The sequence below is a fragment of the Castor canadensis genome, chromosome 3 (assembly GCF_047511655.1).
Source record: "Castor canadensis chromosome 3, mCasCan1.hap1v2, whole genome shotgun sequence".
Taxonomy (NCBI): domain Eukaryota; kingdom Metazoa; phylum Chordata; class Mammalia; order Rodentia; family Castoridae; genus Castor; species Castor canadensis.
Window position 1 is genome coordinate 162,717,954 of NC_133388.1, and position 21,842 is coordinate 162,739,795.

Genomic DNA, 21,842 nt, shown 5'->3' on the forward strand with positions numbered 1-21,842 from the left:
CTGTCTCAAAAAAAAAAAAGTTTGTTTCAGTTAATTGATACAATAAATTCCATGTGCAAAATTCATTATACTGATTTGCAAGCAAATATCTCTATGAGAACTAAAACTCAGACACAAGTCATTTACACCTTACTCTGAACCAAATTTATTATTCATATCTATATGTAAGATTGTGATATGCAGAGATAATATTATTTCTTCACTTCCAATTTGGATGTCCTTTTGGTCTTTTTTTCTTGCTATATTACTTTGGCTAGCACTTTTGGTAAAATGGTGAACAGGTGTAGAGAAAGTGGACAACCTTGTCTACTCCCAAAAAGCTTTTAATCTCACCATTAAGTGCAAAGTTAACTGTGGGTAAAATTCATGTGTGTTCAAATTATAGGGAGGCCAGAGAGGCACAAAGGGTGGGGGTAATCCATAGTTTATTCAAATACCTCATTTTACCATGATTGACCTGGAGCTGAGAGTTTTAAAGCGATGTTACTAAGCAGAATTTAAAGTTAGAACTGCCTCCCTGGCTTCAGATCCAGGTGCAGCTCTACATTTTATAGCTGTGGGATCTTGGGCAAGGTTCTTGATATTTCAGGTCTTGGTCTCCTTCTCTTATAAAATAAGCCTGTGAGTAGCACAAGATGATCAGTGATATCTTGAGAGTAGCACATCTTTATGGAGGACCTGGCCTGACCATAGAAGAGCCAGCCATTACTTTCAACTGATCCACAGTTAATACCCAACAAGATCAGCTCAGTCCCAGAGGCTACCTGCCCCTCCTTTCTCTCCCAGCACTCTCCCCTGTCCATACCCAGTTCAGATGCAGATCACTAATATTTTACTGCAAAGACCTGCTCAACCTATACTGAAACTTCTTTAAACCTCAGGTCAGTGTGCACCCCTACTTTACAGATGGTAAAACTGAGGTTCAGAGGTCTCTGAGCCACTCACCCAAAGTCTTCTGGCTAACGAATAGTGGAACTGAGGTTTTCTCCTTTTTGATTAAAGTATTTCATCTTTCCACCTTACTACTCCATGTGACTCCTAACCCACAGCATTTCTCAACATGCCACACACTTTGAACCCTGGTCTCTGCCAAGTTTCCTGGCAACCTCCATTTAAGCCTCTCCCTCCCTTCATTCCCTCTTCAGTTATGGAATCCTAAACAAGGAAGGGGCATTCCTTACCCTGCCTGTGCCTTCCCAGCCCAGCCCAGCCCCTTGGCATGAGCATATGGTACCATGATCTCCCAATAGACTGTTTGTGAACAGTGTGGGCCACAGAGTGGAATAAGCCCTGTAATTTATTCCTGTCACAGGAAACTTGAATATTAGCTAAATCACAACAGGAAACCAGTCATTCAGCAGTAATGCAATCAAACACTGCTTGGTTCAAACCTACCTGCAGTCAAGAAAACAACTCCAGCTGTCATCCAATCTGAAGAAATCACTGAGTTCTGAGTAGTTCAGGCTCTAGTACCTGATGTACTGTTTCAGGACAAAGGTTCTGGTTTGAACATTAAGCACTGCTAACTTGGTCTCAGCTAAAAGGTAGTAGCACAGAGGTCCCATCTGTTATGACCCCTTCTCAGGAAGGAAGGACAATGAGGTTTTGTCCTAAAATTATAGGCAGGTAGGGCAGCCCACCATCTGAGCCCAGAAGAGCTTTGGAAGCCTTCTCTGATCTTACCACCACTGGGGATGAAGATACCAGGAAGGGAGCTGACTACTCAGGACCACCTTGTCCCCTCTGCCAAAATGCAAAAAGCCAAGCTGAACACAGGCCAGTTGGGAAGGATCTCAGAACTGCTGAGAATCTGGGTGCCTTACATTGTTAAATGTTTTGTAAAGAATGGAATCAGAGTAGGAGTTTTGAAACCACCCTATGGGTGAGGGATGGGGATGAGAGGAGAAGAACAATGATCTCATTTGGAATTGTTCTTAAAAGGGGAGGTTATTTTAACTAAATGCATCATCTGTATCTGTTATAAGTAATACAAGTCATGAGTAAGAGTGGCTTAGGTAATCTTGGTACTTCTTTTCTCAGAGCAGAAAATGGAGGTAGGCAGTTACAAGACTAGCTATGTAATGGTATCTTTAAAACCCAGGCTAGGCTGGGGGTGTGGCTTAGTGCAGAGCACTGTTGCTAGTAAGCACAAGGCTTTGGGCTTGGTCTACAGCACTGCAAAAACCAAAAACATACAGCCAGACTTGTTTCTCCTTTTGCCACTTCCATTAACAGTGTCTTGGCTTTTTTATTTTTCTTCATGCTTTTTGTTTCATTGTCAGAAGAGGACTGCTAGGCACACTCTTGGGACCCTTTCCAGTTCTGGGAGCTCCACTCTTTGCTACTTTTCTATCTCAATAAACTCTCCCACTTTACTCACAAAAAGAGAGCTTTTATCCTCATACAACTGTTTGGAAGGTACAGAGAATATACCTGATAGAAATTTTCTTTTCACAAGCCATACCTTTAGCAGAGAGGAAAAACTACTTCTTTGTAAGACTTGAGGGCTGGAGATGTGGCTCACATGGTAGAGCACCTTCCTAGCAAGCATAAAGCCCTGAATTCAGACCTCAGACAATGCCCCCCACAAAAAAAAGTCTCCTTTGTTTCCTAATCCAAATGGGACCATTTGACCATTTCTAGCTGCAAGAGAGTCCGGAAAAGCAAGTATGCAGCTTTCCCAACTTGTATCATTAGAAGCAAGCAAAGGTTGGGAAGGACTTTGGAGTAGACAGCTAAGAGTTTTTGATACAGGGACAGATAGAAGTTGGATAAGAATAAAAACAAAAATTCTGGGATGGTAGTAAGAGTGCCTACCTAGCAAACATGAGGCCCTGAGCTCAAACCAAGTGCTGCCAAAATAATTTTTTAATAAAATGAAATAAAAATTCTTCCCCTAAGACTGCAGAAATGGTTTTAGAATGTATGTGACAGTTTTAGCCAAAAGAAAGTTTCTATTTAAAGAATACCACACAGACACATTTTTACACAGTTAAAATATAAACAATAAAGAAGGGAAATGTCAAAATTCTCCATTCCTCTGACTAAATTTATCCCAGGGAAAAATCATGGATATGTATAAAGTTGTACATGTACATATATGTGTAGGTGCATATGTGAATATTTACCACGTGTTTGTAACGGCAAGCAGTTGATACAATCACGCACTCCTATCCCCTCATCCCTGCATGTGGGTGGATAACAAAGTCAGCCTGGAGAGAATGGTCCTCCCTGTTTTGCATTACCCTCTATGTGCTTTGCACTCCCACATGGGCAAGGATTCATGAAACCACACTTTTATGCCACCTTTGCTTTCATTCAACCTGGGGAGGGTTTGCAAAGCAGCCTCCGTGCCACACTCAGAATCTCCATTCCATCCCATCACCTGGGCTGAATCTTCAAGTCTGTCTCCTTTCCCTGGGGTGATTGTCTTCTAGGAAATCCCATGCAAACACACTTCAAATCAACCACTATGGCAATTTCCTCTGCATTCCCAGCCATGCCTGTATCCCAGTAGATGAGACCTGGGCTCAAACAGTGCTCTCTACTGTAAATGATAACCAGACTGAGTTCTGCCCTGTGGCAGGAAGACTTTAACAGCAGAGGAGCAGCAAGTCTGGGCTCTCCAGTAGTCCATCAGGTGAGGGAAAGCAGAGTGACTGGGACTTAGGATTTTTCTTAGACCAGCGAGATACTGTGCTGTGAGAGCTACCTGTAGAACAAAATGGGAACTGTTCATTATTAGGGTTGTGATTTGTTCATCAGCCTTAAAAGAAATTGTTCATAATAACAGCAAAAACAAAAAAAAGGGATGTTAAACCCACAAGGTAATTCAAGCAAACTGAATTTCATTTGCTTCTAATGCCATCAGCAGAAAAAAAGCTATCTTATTTGTTAAAACACACACATAAGAATATATTTTTCAATTAAGCAAAATGCTATATACTAAGACCACTTAGAAATCTATGCTAAATGTGCATGGTCAGTGTGCAAAATAGAAATGAAAACTTACACAATGGACAAATTGCTAAAGGTGACACAGCAGGGAGCCAACAGCTCAGGCTTAGCAGAACCATTGACTTTTCTCTCTGAGCCAAGGGGAATGTTCTAGTGTAAAACTGGAATTTTAGTGCTAGGTAGAAGTTTTGATATAATAGCTTCATTTATTGAGTGCTTACTGTACACTGGGTGGTATTTTAAGTGTTCTGCACAGTTATCCCACACAAAAGTCCATACTCTTTCTTCCCAGTTTATAGATAATGAACTTGAGGTATAAAGAAGGCAGTTCACTTGCCAGAGTTACCCAACAGTACATTGTAGAGCCAGGATTTGACTCGAAGGTCTGTTCTTCCTTACCTGACAATGGAGCACACCACATTTTAGGATACTTTCTGTGGGCTACAAGTGAATGATTTGGATCAAGGTAAATTGAACATTATCTAATGACCTCCAACACACCCCCCAGGAAATCTGTTCCCCAGATCTGGTGAAAATACTAATATCTCATTCTGTCTTGACTTCACACCAACATGGATGACCTGCAGGTATCCAGGGCCAAAAGAACACCCATGACCATTCCAGTAGGACAGACAAGAGCTACACTGTCCCTCTCTACCTCCTGCTTGTCTCAGAAGCTGCTGAAGGGCAAACACTCTCTTCCTATCCTTCCTGATACTACCTCCCACCAAAGTCACTATGACTCTGTGACTAGACCAGACACTTCATAGACATGTGGCCTTTTGTCCATTGTTCCATAGCTGCTGGAATCTGTTTACGGAAAGACTCTTCTTCTTTCAGTTGGTACCAAATGCAGGGTTTCCCCTGTTCCACTGTCCCCTAGACTTTCATGTCTGTACAGCTCTGAACATCTCTGGCCAGGGCTGAAATTCCCCCAAGCATTCGTGCTGGAGTTTGGGTCCTGAAGGGCCAGGGTGAGCTTTCGGATCTTCTTTGTGTCCAGGTGTCTGCTCTGTTGGGAGACAGATCTTCCTGCTTTAAAATCTTCCTCCTCAGTTACCACAGTGAGCATAAGCAGTCTCAGAGCTAAGTCAGTGGCTCAAGGGCTCCACCGTGAGGAAAGCAGGAAAGGAAACCTCCAGCGAGATCACTATCTTCAGAAGCAGGTGTCACTCACAGGAAACCCAAGGCAGGAGATGGGGACGTGTGGAGCAGCCAGGTCATGGTTCTGACTCAGCTGGAGAGGAATGGGACTTGGCACCTTGTCTCTCCCTCCTCACCTCCTTGCTTCTCCTGGCCTTGGGAAAGGCAGGAGTTTACAGCAGTCTCCACTAGCTGGCTTACTCTGAGCCCCATGATGGGCACATAGGGGATGGTGACTCTGACAGCCACATTGGTAGCAGCTGGCAAGATGCAGAAGCTATGCTTCCCTTAAGGAGAATTAAATGAATTAGCTTTGCTAAATTTGCCACCAAATCCCACACGAGCTGTAATAGCACTGCCTGCCAGCTGCTGGCCGGATGCTACCCTTACCTCCGCTGGCTTCTGTGGCTTCTTTCCTGCAGCCTGACCTGCTCCTGCAGCTGTCAACTCTCACCACCTTCCCAGGATGCCAGACCTTGAGGTGGTTGCCCACCAGTGCTGCAACAACGTCGTGACAGGGGCCATTCTGGGGCAAATTTGAGCTTTGGTATCAATCAGAACAGGAACAGGACCCTGGCTCTATCTGTGATACTTTAAGCAAGGAGCAGAAGCTCTCTGAAACTCAGCTGGAAAATGAGCAAATGTTTTATTTACTTTGTTTATTCCATGACCCCCCTACTATGAGGGCAAATGTCCTGTCTGTTTTGCTCATGGTTTTATCTCCAGTACCTCTATGGTGCCTGGCACTCCATAGATATTTGTGGAGAGGATGAAAAAGTACCTTTCTGATAAGATTGTTAGGAGATTAAGTGAGATGTCATGTAAAGCATATAGGTCACTGTGTTGTCAACAATGGCTTCCAGTTCTTGATTATTCTGATAACATAACCATGGGATTTGTGATGCAACTAATTATAACCATTATCAGTCACTCATCAAAGAAATCTAACTGCTACATGTCACACAGGACAATAAATGTATTTTGTTGTTGTTGTTTAGCAGTGCTGGTAATCAAACCTAGGGTCCCATGCATGCCAGGCAAGTGCTCTACAACCAAGCTACATCCCCAGCCCAGGACAAGTGCAAGGAGCATAGCCCCTACACTGAAGTGGTTTACCCACCATTTTAGCATCTCGTGCTGAGTGGTCATTTGTACAGAGAGCATTGAGCACACAGAGACTAGCCAGCAAAAAAGACAGGAGCAGGGAAAAGTCTGGACAAGGGAGAAAACACTCCGTTACATGCTTGTGGCCCACTGACAGAGCTGAGTCCCTGGAGATGAGGAGATGGTGGATTTTTACCATACACGAGAGATAAGCCAGGAATAGAGTTTTTACCAGTCTGTTTGCTCAGAGATGAGGCTGCTGATTGTATCTGGATACTGCCTTCAGCTGGCCAGACTGTCTCTCAGAGGATTGTGTGAAGAGTAGCATGAGTCCTCTGCGATTTTAGGTTTCAAACCAAGAGACCCAAAGCAACAGATGGCAGGAATGAGAGGCAGGCACTGCCTTATGGTCCGGAATTACACAAATTGAAACAAGCATTTCATCTCCCCTCCCTCCCTCCCTCCTTTCTTCTTTCCTTCCTTTCTGAGACAGAGTCTTGCTATGTAGCCTTGGCTGGCCTCAAACTCAAAATCCTCCTGCCTTAGCACCCCCTAGTAGTGGGATTACAAGCATGTACCACCATGCCTAGTTTGTTTTGTTTTGTTGAGACAGGGTCTCACTACTTAGCCCAGGCTGCTTTCTAACTTGTGTGCTGGGACTTAGGCATGTACCACCATAGCTGACTGCAAGCATAACTTTATTGGTTACCACTTTATCACTGTAAGTTCTGGGAAGTACTTCTAGGAAACTCCTCCAAACTCCTTGGCCAGCTCTTAACATTCAAGACAGGGTACCACACAATGTGGTATATGGTTTCCAAAATTTGTTATATGCGAACACCTTGAGGTTGTGCCGTTCTGAGTTCCACCTATACTAGTACTGAACCTAACATTTTAAAGTTAAATTTCTTTCTACTTAAATCTTTTCAAAGCAGATTTATTTTACAAATGTGATTAGTGAACAAGTATCAATTGCCCTCACAGGTTTTTTTTTTTTTTTTTTGGTTTTTGGCAGTACTGGAGCTTGAACTAAGGCCTTTAAGCCAATTGAGCCACACCCCCAGTCTTTTTTTGCTTTGATTATTTTGGAGACAGTGTCTCCCTTTTTTCCCAGGTCAGCCTGGACCTCAATCCTCTTATTTTAAGCTTCTGACTGCCTTCTACTGGGATGACAGACATGTATCACCATGTTTTTCCATGGCAAGTTCTTTACTATCCCACTTGCTGTAACTTAACTCAGCTAGGTTTAACTTGGCACCTCACCTCACCATTGTCCACACAGTGCTCCATATGGCCCACTCCTGACCTAGTGTCACTTGTCCTCTCATTCTCAATTTTGCCCTGAATCTCTGGTGACCTTCCTTCTCCAAAATCAGTCTCTTCCTGTGTACCGCTTCTGCCTCTGTTATCTGAAACAGGGGGTAGCTCTGGGGACTCTTCTTCCCAAGCAACTCTAGGGACATTTCTGTTTTCTTATACCACCCAGGACTTCTGAGGTCCAAGTTAGGGCTGAGGTTCTCTAATATCCCCCACTGTCATATCCTGACCATGAGCCCTCCCACCCATTCTTTTGAAACAACCCTATCCTTTGAGATGCACTCAGCATTCCTCTCTCTCCTTGCCCTTACCTATTCCTCCAGACAATACCTCTCTTTCACTTAAGACTTACACACCTGGCCCTCACATTCTACCCAAAATGCAAAACCCTTGACATCCTTGTCATCCTTGGAACTCCCCTCCCCACCATGCCTCAACCACTTTCTTCCACACTTGTCACCCAACAGCCAAATGCTGCCAGAGAAAATAAGCATTCAACAAGACAGACTGGATCTACTATGATCTCCACCGTCTACAATTGCTTTCTCACACCCTCTCCCCCCCACCCCAGGACATTCCTTTATCATCTGTTTCATAGAGAAATTAGGTCAACAAATGAAACATTTACAATATCACTCTGCTGACCTACAGACATATGCGTCACCACACCTCCCTTTGCTAGAGTCCCTCCTGTCACCACATTGGAAGTGTCTTTCCCAAAGAGCCAGCCCTCTACCTGTGCTTTCAGTCTTCTCACCTTCTCAGGAGGCTTACATAACCATCAAACACCCCTATTTGATCTTTGCCAAGGTAGGTCTTAATGAGTCTCATTTATCTCAAAGGATCCCAACTCTTATTTTGGGCACCTTAGAATTGGCCTGCTTTTCCATCCCTGGAAGATAGTGAATTTCTGGACTCTCTCAATTCTCTTTCAGTTTTTCCTGCCACCCAGCAAATTTCCTGAGTTCATCTCTTTCTTATAATACTTTGGCAGAAGTACCAATAACTTCCAACACCCCTTGTGGCAGATGCCTTCTACATGTTCCCCAGACCCTCTCTCTACCCCACTCCATTATCCAGTCTATAAGGCCTACATCAGTGGACTACCTTGCCCTCTGGATCCTGGTTGACTTGAGGACCCTGGAAAGAGAGAGGAGGCAAGGAGGAAGATATAAGGGTATTTATTCCTGGGCTCCTTCTTAGCAAAGTTGTCTGGAGCGGCTGCCTCCCTCTAACTGAAGGTCACCCTTTATTGAGGCCATTTTCATGCCACCTTTCTCTTCCTCTGGTGTATCTGCTCCCTCAGTCAACTTCTTGAGTGCAGCCATGTAGTTGGTAGGCCCTGGCACTGAAATAGTTCCTAGGGTGTTCTGCCTTAACTTTCTAACTTGTCCTTTGATTGAGGTCTCCTTGAATTATCTTAATTTGAATTAACATCTGTTTCTTTTTGGGTCCAACTGATGTGCATGTGAACACATAAACATTTTCTTTCCACATTTGCATGTGTATGTTCCTGAGGATTAAACTCAGGGCTAGGCCAAGTACCCTACTACTTGAGCCACATTCCCAGTCCTTTTGCTTTTAGGTTTTGTTTTCAGATAGGGTCTTATGCTTTTGCCTAGGCCAGCATCAGACCTTGATCTTTCTACCTCTACCTCCTGAGTAGCTGGGATTGCAGTCCATGGACCACCACACCTGGATCTTTCTTTTTTTTTTCCTATTGTGACTATGATTCATTTGGTTGTAAATCAAGAAACTTAACCTAACCTCTTTTCAGAAAAAAGTAGGCATTTATTATCTTGATAATGAAAGGATGCCAAGAACAGGTATACAGTTGGGCCTCAGGGGAGTTTAGAATTAAGTGGTCATTTAGTCCCTCTCCACAGATTCCACAAAGCAGAAATCATATATAGAAATTTGAATCTTGAATTCTACTACCAACTTCTTAGGTTCTAGGTATCAGGCTTCTATATTATTAAATTTTTCTATTAATTTTGCTCATTTTTCTGAATATCTGTGTGTTCAGAGTTCACAAAGAAAAAGATGAGACGGATGCCTTTTGGGGGAGTGAGAGTACAGGCAGAGGGGAGAGAAGGTGTGAAAAGGCAGTGATGGAGAATGGAGATCAAGTTCCCAAGGAACTGTAGTACGATTGCCAGACAGAGCTGAGGTAGGTAATCATGATTTCATAGAGAATCCAATTTCCTTGTGGTATGACTTTTCTCTAGCAGCATTTGGTTGCTGGAGTGAACATGTGTGAAAAATGAGCTATTGCATCGGAAATAGAGGTGGGGATTTTTCCAGACTTTCCTAGGTACAATAAAATGCAGAGAGGGAAGAGCTTAAGACACTGATAAGAGTGCTATGCTACTACTTACCAGGGGCCAGAGGCTCACACCTATAATCCTAGCTACTAGGGAGGCAGAGATCAGGAGGATCATAATTTGAAGCCAGACCAGGAAAATAGTTTGGGAGATCTTATCTCAAAAATGCCCTATATAAAAAAGGGCTGGCAGAATGGCTCAAGTGATAGAGCACCTGAACTCAAGTGCGAGGCCCTGAGTTCAAGCCCCTGTACAGCAAAAAACCAAAAAAAACAAAAACCCAAAAGAGTGTTATTGCGGGATCTCAGCTGTCTACAAAGAGAGGATACAGGACCACGGATTGGGAGAAAGTGGGTAAATGAAAGGACTTGGGGGTCCTAATAAGGTATAAGAACCATGATATATGGAAGAGTTGAGCAAAACTATATCAATATGTACTTATCTACATACACAAATAGAAAATATATATGTTTCTTGTTAGAGCATTCCCTGCACTATATAAAGAAACATTCTTACTCAAAAGGACATGCACAAAATGATGTAGCTATAATTCGGTTTATTTCAACATATTAAACCAAAACACAACGATTTCTTTCTTTGGAAAAACCTGAATTCTCTATAGGAAGGGTTGGTTTGATTGACCATAATGTATTTTAGCAAAAGTTTCTATATACACTGTAGATACTAATTAAGTTTGCTAAATGACTAGACATTTGGAAAATCAAAATGAAATTGTAAACCAGAGTTAAAAACGTAAGTTAAGAATATTATGAATTTACTTATCTGTACAAAAAAAAGTCATTCTCCAGTCTTTCATTTTTACATATATTTTCTTTAACAGAATTAAGCCCCAAATTTGCAGAATTTATTAAATCCTTTCTCCCTAAAGCTTCAGGAATATCAGGTTCTCCTTTAAGCCTATAACTTTCTTTTTATTTCCTTTATTCATGTGAGCCTATAACTTTTTGCAAGGGAACAGACCATGTAAAGGGAAATGATGAGGACCAAAACTAGATTTCACCTCTGTGTCTCTCCTTAGGCTTTACTACAGAGAGTTCCTGAGTTGGCTTACCAATGCACGTGACTTGGCTCAAATATGATGGCTGATTTTAGAACTAATCTGGCTTTCATACAGACCATCAGCAGATTTTTTTTTTTAATCACTGAAAATCAGTTTGTGACATTTAGTGCTTAAACTATACAAAGGAAATCTGGGGATTCTAAGACAGTGAAATTAGCATATTTAAATGTGAAGTGCAAAATTAGGAATATTAAATATTTTTAAATATGCAAACTGCTGCATATTTTCAGTAATCACTTTTCCATACACACCTGGTACACACCTGCAGTCCCAGCCCTCGGGTGACTGAGACAAGAAGATCATTTGAGCCCAGAAGTGTGAGACCAGCTTGAGCAAGATAGTGAGATCCCCTTAGTGAGTCTGAATTAATATTAGAGTTGGCATCACCCTCCACAGCCATGTTCTTGAGCTGAGGATTGGAGGAATACCAAATGGAAATTTTATTTTAAATAAGGAAGTGAATAAATAAGTAAAAAAGAAATTTAGCTATGGTGTAACCCTAGCATTCAGGAGGCTGAAGAAGGAGGATTGTAAGTTCAAGGCCAGCCTGGGTTATGTACTGAGACCCTGTCTCAAAAAAAAGAAAAAATAATAAAGTAGAAAAAGAAAGAATAATCTGAACATTCCAAAATGAGACAACTGTAAAATTTTTATATAAGAAGACATGACTGGGGTCAGCCTATGTTGTAAGAGTAATTGTTTATTATTGTATGTAATTTTATAGAAAAACCCAAGCCCAGTCTAAAAGCACTGATCAAATGGACTTTCCAGTCCTTCTAGCCACAATTCTACATGCTGCAGTGAAATGTCTCTAATAAAGGCAGGTTATCATAAAAGTTTTAGTTTCATATTCCTAAATAATACACTTAACTTTAATTATAATAGCAATGATTTAAATACATGTGCTGTAAAGCAGGAAAAGTTGTAAACATACTCGTAATTGTTTTCTTTACCTACAAGATCATATTAAAAAGAGATTCCACAACTTCTTGATTCTTTAAGATCTAAGAACCAAAGTAACTAAGAACAATAAATAAACGTGCAACCTGCAGGCATGGAAAAGAGTATAGACTATGGAATATAATAAGCCAGTGTATTAAAAATCCAGTACTTCAGTAAGATTTCTTCTTCCAAAAACAGTTGTGCTTATTGGTACTATAAATAAGCTTCACATTAAGGTACGTGTCATTACCTATGACAATGATTTGGATTTAAAGTTAAGGGAAAATGTACGGTAAAACTTTTTTCTTTCTTTTTGATATCATTATAGATGTTACCAGTTTTAAATATTTTACATAGCAGTAGAAAAATATCTTTGAACATATTACCTGAGTAAAGCTCAAATGTCTCCCTATGATATTTTGATACTCTAAAATGTCACACACATTAATACTATGGTAGTATAGGAAACAGACAAAAACAAATCAAGATGGATGGCAAAGAACTAAATTTAAGAGATGTGACAACCTCTAAAGAAGTTATTCTGTAGGGACAGTGACTATGAAATCATGGCCAAGTCATTTAGCTTCTCTGACCCTCATTCTCTCCATCTGTACTGGTTCAGTAATAGTTTCTCGATCAAGCTTAGAAGGTTTTGGTGTAATCAAATGGGAAAACATTTAGCAAATTGGGAAGCATGGAATAAGTGAGCACTATCACCTTCAGTTAAGATATGTTTCTGATATTCTCTGTAATATACAGTTATGACCTGCTCCTGTTGCATTCACTGGAGAACTCTCAGTTTTGATCAATTAGATAGGTGCAGAATAAATGAGGCAAAACTTAAAGAGGAAATTTCTAATTTTTAGCTTCTAGAATTTTATAAGGTGCAGTTTGCTGTGAGTAGGGAGCCACTACTTGGTAGAGGCTCAGATACTTCTTGATAGTTTATAAAAATGAGGAGAGAGTAGACTTCCCGACACCCTAGATCCTGGCCTTTTCTCCATCTCCCCTAAAGAGACCTCTATCTGTTACCATGCAGCATACATAAGTCCATTAAAAGAAGGCTTTCTTATAACAAAAGAATTTTGAGAGTATAAAGAAACAAAGCTGAAGTCAATCTCTAGTACCTTCCTCAGCTTGGCACCAATTTGAAATGGTTCAATAGTTCAAAAATCCCTTCCACATTTTCTCTTCCTTAGTCCATTTCCTGTATGTATAAATGGTTCTAGGCCAGCTTTTTCCAAACCATGTTCCGAGGAACTCTGGCTTTGGGAGATGTTAACAGGTTATGTGTTCAGCATGTTTGGGATATAGAAGGGAAATGCACTGCAGACTTCCCTAGTCTTTGATGTACAGTCATTCTACGGAGGGATAGAGTGTACAACATTTCCCAAACTCAATTTACCATTGAATCTCATTTTTTTGGGGGAGTGGAAGGCGAAGTGCTGGCATTTGAACTCAGGACCTCACACTTGCTAGGCAGGCACTCTACCACTTGAGCCACTCCCATCAGCCCTTTTTTCTGTTGGGTATTTTCAAGAACTATTTGCCTAGGCTGTCTCTAGGATTGTAGATATGAGCCACAGGCACGCAGCCAAATCTCTTTTTCTACCACAAGCAAGAGGCCCTGAGTTTAAACCCCAGTACCTCCAAAAAAAAAAAGAAAAAAATCTAGAGGGTCAACAGCTCTGAGAATATTTTGGGAGAACACTATTCTAGCCAATTCACCCTGGTTCCAAATGCTCCAGGGTTAAATCTGGCAACAGTTATCTTTTTAATTCCTAAAGAATCATGTTGCTAACAAGGTCCACTGCTATGGCAAACTCCTGGGTTCCGCCCCATTAAATATCCTTCCCCAAGCATCAAGAACTAAATTTCTCCTACTACATACTGAGAAGTTCTAAGAAGTGATTCCTGTGTTGATGAGAATTATTATCTTTCTAAGGAAATCCTTATATTCGTCCCCTAACATTAAAGAGAGGAATTTTACATCTTGGGACCTAGAATCACAACTACTTTGAGAGGACAGCATTTTATTACAATGTCACTGCAATTAACCCCATCAATAATAATAAAATTAGTAGTAACATTGGCAGCAGAGGTATATATATTGGTTAAGCAGTTAGTTTTGCATCGTAATTCTCATATCACTTTATGAATTTAAGGACCTACTATTATACCCATTTAAAAGATAAGTACACTGAAATTTACAGAGATTACCTGACATGCCAAGGGTCACACAAAGGAGTAAGGGTAGAACCTCAAACTCTTATCTGACTCTTCAACCCATGCTCTTAATACTATCTTATATTCTAGTGACAATTTTATTATTTTTTGGCGGCTGGGATTTGAACTCAGGGCCTTGCATTTGCTAGGCAGGTACTCTACCACTTCAGCCATGAGCTCAGCCTGACCCCCCCAAAAAAAAAATTTAGGTCATATTCTTGTTGCTGTCCAGGAAAGTGACAGTGTATTTACATAAATCCAACTTGACTCCAATTTGGTTTTAGACTCCCTTCTGATCAAACTCTCATTCCCTTAAAAGAGATACTTAAAGTTTTGTTTTGTTTTGTTTAAAAACCAAAAGCAGAGAAAAACAGACTGCTATTTACCAGTGACAGGTTTGCAGGTTTTTAAATAGGGGAGGTTTTTAAAAATCTGCATCCAAGGTGAAGACGTTATCTGTGGTTTCCGCCATAACTGCAAAACGCTGATACTCTGAAACTCGTTTCTCAAAGAAATTTGTTTTCCCTTCTAAAGAAATGTTTTCCATAAAATCAAAGGGATTTTCTGCCTGAAAAACCTGAAAAGAAAAGAAATGTCATTAGACATTCTGAAGAAGTCAAATTAATATCACATAAGAAGAGGGGGAAAAAACCCAAGAACTGTCTAGTCACTGATAGGGTTGCAGTGTTCCCCTAAAGGTCCTGACAAATTTTCAAACGACTGACGTCACCCACTAACCTCCTCAAGAAACTGTACTAGCGTCCCTGGTATCCTAAGAAATAGGAAAAAAATTTATTTCAAGAAATGAAAAAAATGTTTCTCTTGATGTGTGTGAACTGGGATTTGAACTCGGTCTCGTGCTTGCTAGGCAGGCACTCTACTGCTTGAGCTTTGCCTCCAATCCTTTTTGCTCTGGCCATTTTGGAGGTAAGGCCTCACTTTTTGCCCAAGCCAAAAAGTGTTGTAGAGCCTTTTCTACAGTCCTCCTATTTTAAGCTTCCTGCAATAGCTGGGATGACAGGTGTGCACCACCATTTCCAGCTTTTTCCCACTGAGATAGGGTCTCATGAAGTTTTCTTGCCCGGGCTGGCCTGGAACCATGAACAGCCTGATCTCAGCCTCCCAAGCAATTAGGACTACAGGCATGACCCATCAGCAGTCGGCTAGGTAATGAAATATTTAATACTGATTGAAGGAATGTGTTTTTTTTTATTATTTTGTTATTCATATGTGCATACAAGGCTTGGGTCATTTCTCCCCCCCAGCCCCCACACCCTCCCTTACCACCCACCCTGCCCCCTTCTTCTTCCCCCCACCCCCTCAATACCCAGCAGAAACTATTTTGCCCTTATTTCTAATTTTGTTGAAGAGAGAGTATAAGCAATACTAGGAAGGAACAAGGGTTTTTGCTGGTTGAGATAAGGATAGCTATACAGGGCATTGACTCACATTGATTTCCTGTGCGTGGGTGTTATCTTCTAGGTTAATTCTTTTTGATCTAACCTTTTCTCTAGTTCCTGGTCCCCTTTTCCTATTGGCCTCAGTTGCTTTTAAGGTATCTGCTTTAGTTTCTCTGCGTTAAGGGCAACAAATGCTAGCTAATTTTTTAGGTGTCTTACCTATCCTCACCCCTCCCTTGTGTGCTCTCGCTTTTATCATGTGCTCAAAGTCCAGTCCCCTTGTTGTGTTTGCCCTTGATCTAATGTCCGCATATGAGGGAGAACATACGATTTTTGGTCTTTTGGGCCAGGCTAACCTCACTCAGAATGATGTTTTCCAATTCCATCCATTTACCAGCGAATGATAACATTTCGTTCTTCTTCATGGCTGCATAAAATTCCATTGTGTATAGATACCACATTTTCTTAATCCATTCGTCAGTGGTGGGGCATCTTGGCTGTTTCCATAACTTGGCTATTGTGAATAGTGCTGCAATAAACATGAGTGTGCAGGTGCCTCTGGAGTAACCTGTGTCACAGTCTTTTGGGTATATCCCCAAGAGTGGTATTGCTGGATCAAATGGTAGATCAATGTCTAGCTTCTTAAGTAGCCTCCAAATTTTTTTCCAGAGTGGTTGTACTAGTTTACATTCCCACCAGCAGTGTAAGAGGGTTCCTTTTTCCCCGCATCCTCGCCAACACCTGTTGTTGGTGGTGTTGCTAATGATGGCTATTCTAACAGGGGTGAGGTGGAATCTTAGTGTGGTTTTAATTTGCATTTCTGGAGGAAATGTGTTTTGACATCTTAAGAAATCCAGTACACCATAAAAGCTATGTGCATTTGTCACAGGTGTTACCATTAGGTTGTCACCTATATATGATCTGCCAAATGCTAAATTATCAACAATGTTCTATGATTCTAAATATGTTTCTTAGTTCCTAAGGGAATATATAATCAACAAATTGTCATTAAGGGACCATGATTAGGGGAGATGAAATAACTTTTATCCAAAGTGGCTAGCTGTCTGCCAACAAAAGGTGGCATGTGTGCTGACATGAAGCTTTTTAACTGCTTCTGAATTCTAGATGCACAGCTGGAGATACAGCTTGATGGGAACCATGAAATATTTCAGTGACTCACAGGTGCAATGAAAGCATTTCTGAATTCAGGAGAATCACAACAGGAATTACGAACATCACAGCCAAGAGTAAATTCAAATAACCCAATTTCAAAAGCAGGCAGAGAATCTGAATGCCCAGAGACTCTTCTTCAAAGAAGATACAGAAAAGACCAACAAGCACATGAAAGGATGTTCAACATGCTATCCATTAGGGAGATGCAAATCAAAACCACAATGAGATACCACTTCATACTTACTAGGCAGGCTATGACAAAAAAAGGTAACTGTTGGTGAGGATGTGGAAAACTGGAACCCTCACACACTACTGGGAATATAAAAGTGTCCAACCATGTTGGAAAACAGTTTGCAGTTCTAAATTAAATGCAGAGTTACTACATGATCCAGCAACTTCAACCCTAGATATATACTCAAATGAAATGAAAATGTATGTCTACAGGGCTGGCGGAGTGGCTGAAGTGGTAGAGCATCTGCTTAATAAGCATAAGGCCTTGAGTTCAAACCCCTGTACCATCAAAAAAGAGAAAAGTCTATAAAAAACCTTATATGTAAGTGTTCATAGCAGCATTATTCATAGTAACAAAAAAGCAGAAATGATCCAACTGCCTATTAACTAGTGAATGGGCAAATAAAATTTAGTATATGCATATAATGGAATATTACTCGGTCATAAAATGAAGAATCAATGCACTAAGGAAAAAAAGAGAGCCACAAAAAGACATGCATTAAATAATTCCATTAAAAAAGATAAAAATTCCATTTATAGCAAATGGAATATACAGTATAGACAAATGTATAAAGACAGAAATTAGACTAGTGATCACCTAGACCAGGGGTCTAGGCATAGGGGAGGAAGGGGAATGAGTGATGGCGATAGGAATAGAATTTCTCTTTAGAGTGATAAAAATATTCTAAAATAGATTGTTATGAAGGCTGTTCAACCTTGAATATACCAAAAATGATTGAATTATAAATTTTAAATAGGTGAGTTGCATGCTGCTTGATTTATATATTAATAAAGCTTTAAATATATGTGTCTATATATATATCTATATATAGACACATATACAGTTTTTAAAAAGTCGTATGCTGTGTGTGGCTGATGCTGAATTCTGTGAAACTTGCCTGTCAGAAATTGTTTAAGAATGATGAAGTTTTAGTCTATAACACACAGCAAAACACAGTGGAAAGAGCACTGGATTGTAACTGGGGACCTTTAAAAAGCAGATCTGAAATATTTATGGCATATACAAGGTAGCTGAGACCAAACTAAATTGAGTGGCTTGTGTTTAGCACACAGAAGTGCTCAAGTACTCTTCGACTTGTCTTAAACCAAAGAAGAAGTTAACAACTTCATTAATACGGCTAAATAATTTATTTAATTATGTGAAATAAACAATAATAATTTAAATAATTGATACTTTAATAAATAATAATTTAAGTAATTGCCTTACCAAGAACTATATCATTATAGGAATAGTTCTTTTTCTAGCTCCTTGGGTTCAAAGTTTAGTGCATGTATTTTAAATTGTCTTGATTTCTTAACAGCACACATTCAAGGCTATAAATTTTCTTAAGGATCTCTTTGGTTCTGAGTTCTGATATATAGTAATCTTATTGTCATTTACTTTATATTTTTAAGTAGTTCTGTTTTTATGTTTTTGGTGCTGGGGATTGAAACCAGATCTTTGTGAATGCTAAACTTGTGCTCTACCACTGATCTATATGTCCAGGCTCTTTAATCTTATTTTTAGAAAGTTATCTTCCAAGTCATATGAAAACTGTACCTCTTTATGAAATTCAGGTACATTAGCTGTAATAAAATAACAGAAATAAAGACAACTGAGTTCAAACAGTCAAATTAAAGTTGGGGTTGTAGCTCAGTGATAGAGCACTTGTTTAGCACATGAGGCCCAGGGCTTGATCCCCAGTAAAAAAAACCAAACAAATGCAAATTATGACAATTAATTTAATGACTTTCTAGAACAATCCCCAATTTAAAAATACTAAAAACTAATCCCCCAGATTACAATATAAGCACTTGGGACTTTATATGAGGGTAAACACACACACACACACACACACACACACACACACACACCCCTGCAATTATTATAAAGTAATTTATTGAGCATATTAGTTCTAATATTTGCGAGCCTACTCCTGTTATAAATTTCATTTTAAGTTTCAAAGGATTTTGCAAAACCAATTTTTTCATACAAAACAAATTTCTATTATGGACATTTTAAAAGTAAAATAGTATACTACAAATGCTTTCAGTAAAATATATTTTCAGGTTCTTACTTGACTATTTTAACTGGTAGTAACACATTTTAAAACAATTTACCTTTGAGAACCCAAGTTCCACAAGTAACCTGTCAGCTACAAACTCAATATACTGTTTCATCAGAACACAGTTCATTCCAATGAGCCCAACTGGCAAGGCTTCTGTTAAAAACTCCTAGAGCATGATCAAAACCAGAGAAAGGTACAAAGACAGACAGTAAATATGTATGCATTTTCCAAACAGAGAGAGAATTTTAGTATTATTAATATTCTAAGACACTGATTTTATTCAAGCAGAGCACACCAGGATAAAGTCTTTCAACATGGCAAATGGTGGCCATTTGTTGACAAATGTTTGGGATATCTCTAGTCATAGTATTTCACATTCTTAAAAAGCTGAAATAAACAGAAAATTATTTGATCTTGTCAGAACAGTACATGGATACATAAGTTTTCTCAACAGACAAAAAGAGGTGCTTGGTTCTGAAATGACTAGAAACAGATTCACCAAAGACAATCATGATGGGAACATGCCTACAGAAGGCAGTGGTAGAATATAAAACAAGAAACTATCTCTGCCCTCCAGGAGCTAAAAGCCTAAAAATATAAAACTACCATCATTAAAATAGTTTGTTATGGCATGAAATTTGACAGGTAAATCAACAAGACAGAAAAAAGTCCTGCAATTATTTTACTTATACAGAAAACTGTAATATAATAAAGACTGGCTTATAAACAAAATCATAAGCTGACATAGTAATTACAATCTATCGTGTATCAGTACTGTCAAATTGACTATATAAATTTGCTGATATTTGTTTTGACCTACAAAACAATTTCATTAGTCAAAAATAATAATGGTATACCTGGGTATAGTGGTACATGCCTGTAGTCTCAGCTACACAGGAGGCTGAGATGGGAGGATCACCAGAAGGTCAAAGCCAGCCTGGCAATGTAGCGAGACCCCAACTCAAAAAATAAAATAAACAGTAACATAAACATCAAAGAAAAAAGAGAGATGTACTAACTGTTTAAACTTCCCTACTTACCTGCTCAATTTTGACAGCATCAACGATGATCTCCCTGACCCTTTCTTCTGAAGGCTTATTCACTAAGTACTGAAACATTAAGCAAGCAAAGTCACAGTGAAGTCCCTAAAACAGAAAACAAATGTGATTGTTGAAGAACTTTTAACAAGTTACCTGCACACAAGCAATGTGTCAAGCATTGTATAATGTAGGTTCTAAGAATGCAACATGCGGACTGGAGGTGTGGCTCAAGTGGTAGACCATCTGCTTGGCAAGCATGAAGCCCTGAGTTCAACACCAATCCCACCAAAAAAAAAAAAAAGAGCACAACATGGTAAGAGGATTAATAGGGCCAGGAACTTCTTTCCTTCAAATCTTGTTAAATAGTAGTTTAATGACTTACAATAAAAAAAATTCACTGGTAACAAATTTAGTTCATCAACACTAAAAGAATTTATAAGCAGACAAAAAATGGCAACAAAAAGCATTTTGAAAAGGAAAATATCGGTGTGCCAGTGGCTCACCCCTGTAATCCTAGCTACTGGGGAGGAAAGATCAGGAGGATCACATTTCAAGGCCAGCCTGGGCAATAGTTCTCAAGACCCTATTTTGAAAATACATACACAAAAAAGAGCTGGTAGAGTGGCTCAAGTGCCTACCTAGTAAGTGTGAAACCTTGAGTTCAAACTCCAGTATTGCCAAAAAAAAAAAAAAAAACCAAGAGCCAAAATGAGAACTGATTGATTTTTAAATATAAAAAAATTAAGGGGTGATTGAAAAACAGTAAGTAGTATTTAAAGAACAGATAAAACTCATTCGGAGAGATTTCAAGAAGACAATATTAATTTTAAATAAGAACATCTCAAGATAAAGATGAATTCAGTGCAAGTGAAAATGGAAACTGAAGGATGAATACTGTCCGAAGCCACAAAAAGCAGAAATGTGACTGTAGATAACTCAACCAGAGAAGAAAATTGTGAAACATCCCTGAAAACAAAATGATTATGCAAATACAATACTGTAAGACCTTAAGTAACTGCAGAGCAGACCAGGTAGATTCAACCTACAATCAGGATTCCTAAACACAGAACAGATGGTACAAAACTGAAAATCTAAACAACTGCAGGAAATTTTCACAAATTCAAAAGAAGAGGCCACATATAAGATGATACAATTCCCAATAAAATGAATCTTTCCTTCTTTCTTTCCTTCTTTCCTTCCTTCCTTCCTTCCTCCCTCCCCTCTTCCTTCCTTCCTTTCTTTCTCCTCTCTTTCTCTTTTCTTTTTTTGTTTTTGTTTTGTTTGAGACAGAGTGTCATACCCCACCTCATACTCCATACGCTATGAAACCAGGCTGCACTTGAACTAATGATCCCCCTACCACCACCTATCAATTATCATTTCTGAACTACCGAGAAAAAGAAATAACTTTGTATGGAACAAGGAAGGATGAGGAGACTTTAAAGGACTACAAATCAGAATTTCTTAGGATTTTCTAAATGAATCAGCAAAAACCCAACGACAACACCAAGATAAGACCGTCAAATCAAAGATTGTATTCCAAGGATTGTTCACTTAATTTTCATTTCTAGAAGAAACTATCAAAGACAGAAATCTCTTTGAAAAACTAATTTTAGAAAATTTACTAGTAAAAGCTTTTTTTTTCCCCTGGGATACTTCAAATTATCAAAAGGTACATGTCAAATAAGCTACTGGAAGGCATTGAAGAAAGTGTTGATTTGACCTGGCAACTAGCTACCTATTGCAGACACCAGGAAATCAAAGATAAGTACCTATAAGTACTAGGTCAAAAAATGCCTAAAATTAATTTTGAGGTTTAAAGCAATTTTAATCAA

The 21,842-nt window shown here is 39.5% G+C and overlaps 1 protein-coding gene across 9 annotated transcripts in view; it reads right to left on the reverse strand.

Moving 5' to 3' along the window:
- Rrm2b (ribonucleotide reductase regulatory TP53 inducible subunit M2B) overlaps positions 1-21,842 on the reverse strand; it is a 95,786-nt gene that overhangs the window by 55,749 nt on the left and 18,195 nt on the right. For 3 of the 9 annotated variants that reach the window (XM_020178619.2, XM_020178623.2, XM_074068963.1), the window contains 4 exons: positions 20,008-20,112; positions 19,020-19,133; positions 14,481-14,671; positions 1,396-3,712 (listed from right to left, as the gene is read on the reverse strand). In XM_020178619.2, the coding sequence (XP_020034208.1) occupies positions 14,519-14,671; positions 19,020-19,133; positions 20,008-20,112 (372 nt within the window). In that variant the 3' untranslated portion in view covers positions 1,396-3,712; positions 14,481-14,518. Of the gene's footprint in view, positions 1-1,395; positions 3,713-3,733; positions 4,357-10,384; positions 14,672-19,019; positions 19,134-19,824; positions 19,928-20,007; positions 20,113-21,842 lie in introns of those variants that run through there. The other 6 variants (XR_012446377.1, XM_020178622.2, XM_074068961.1 and 3 more) reach the window with 5 other exon arrangements.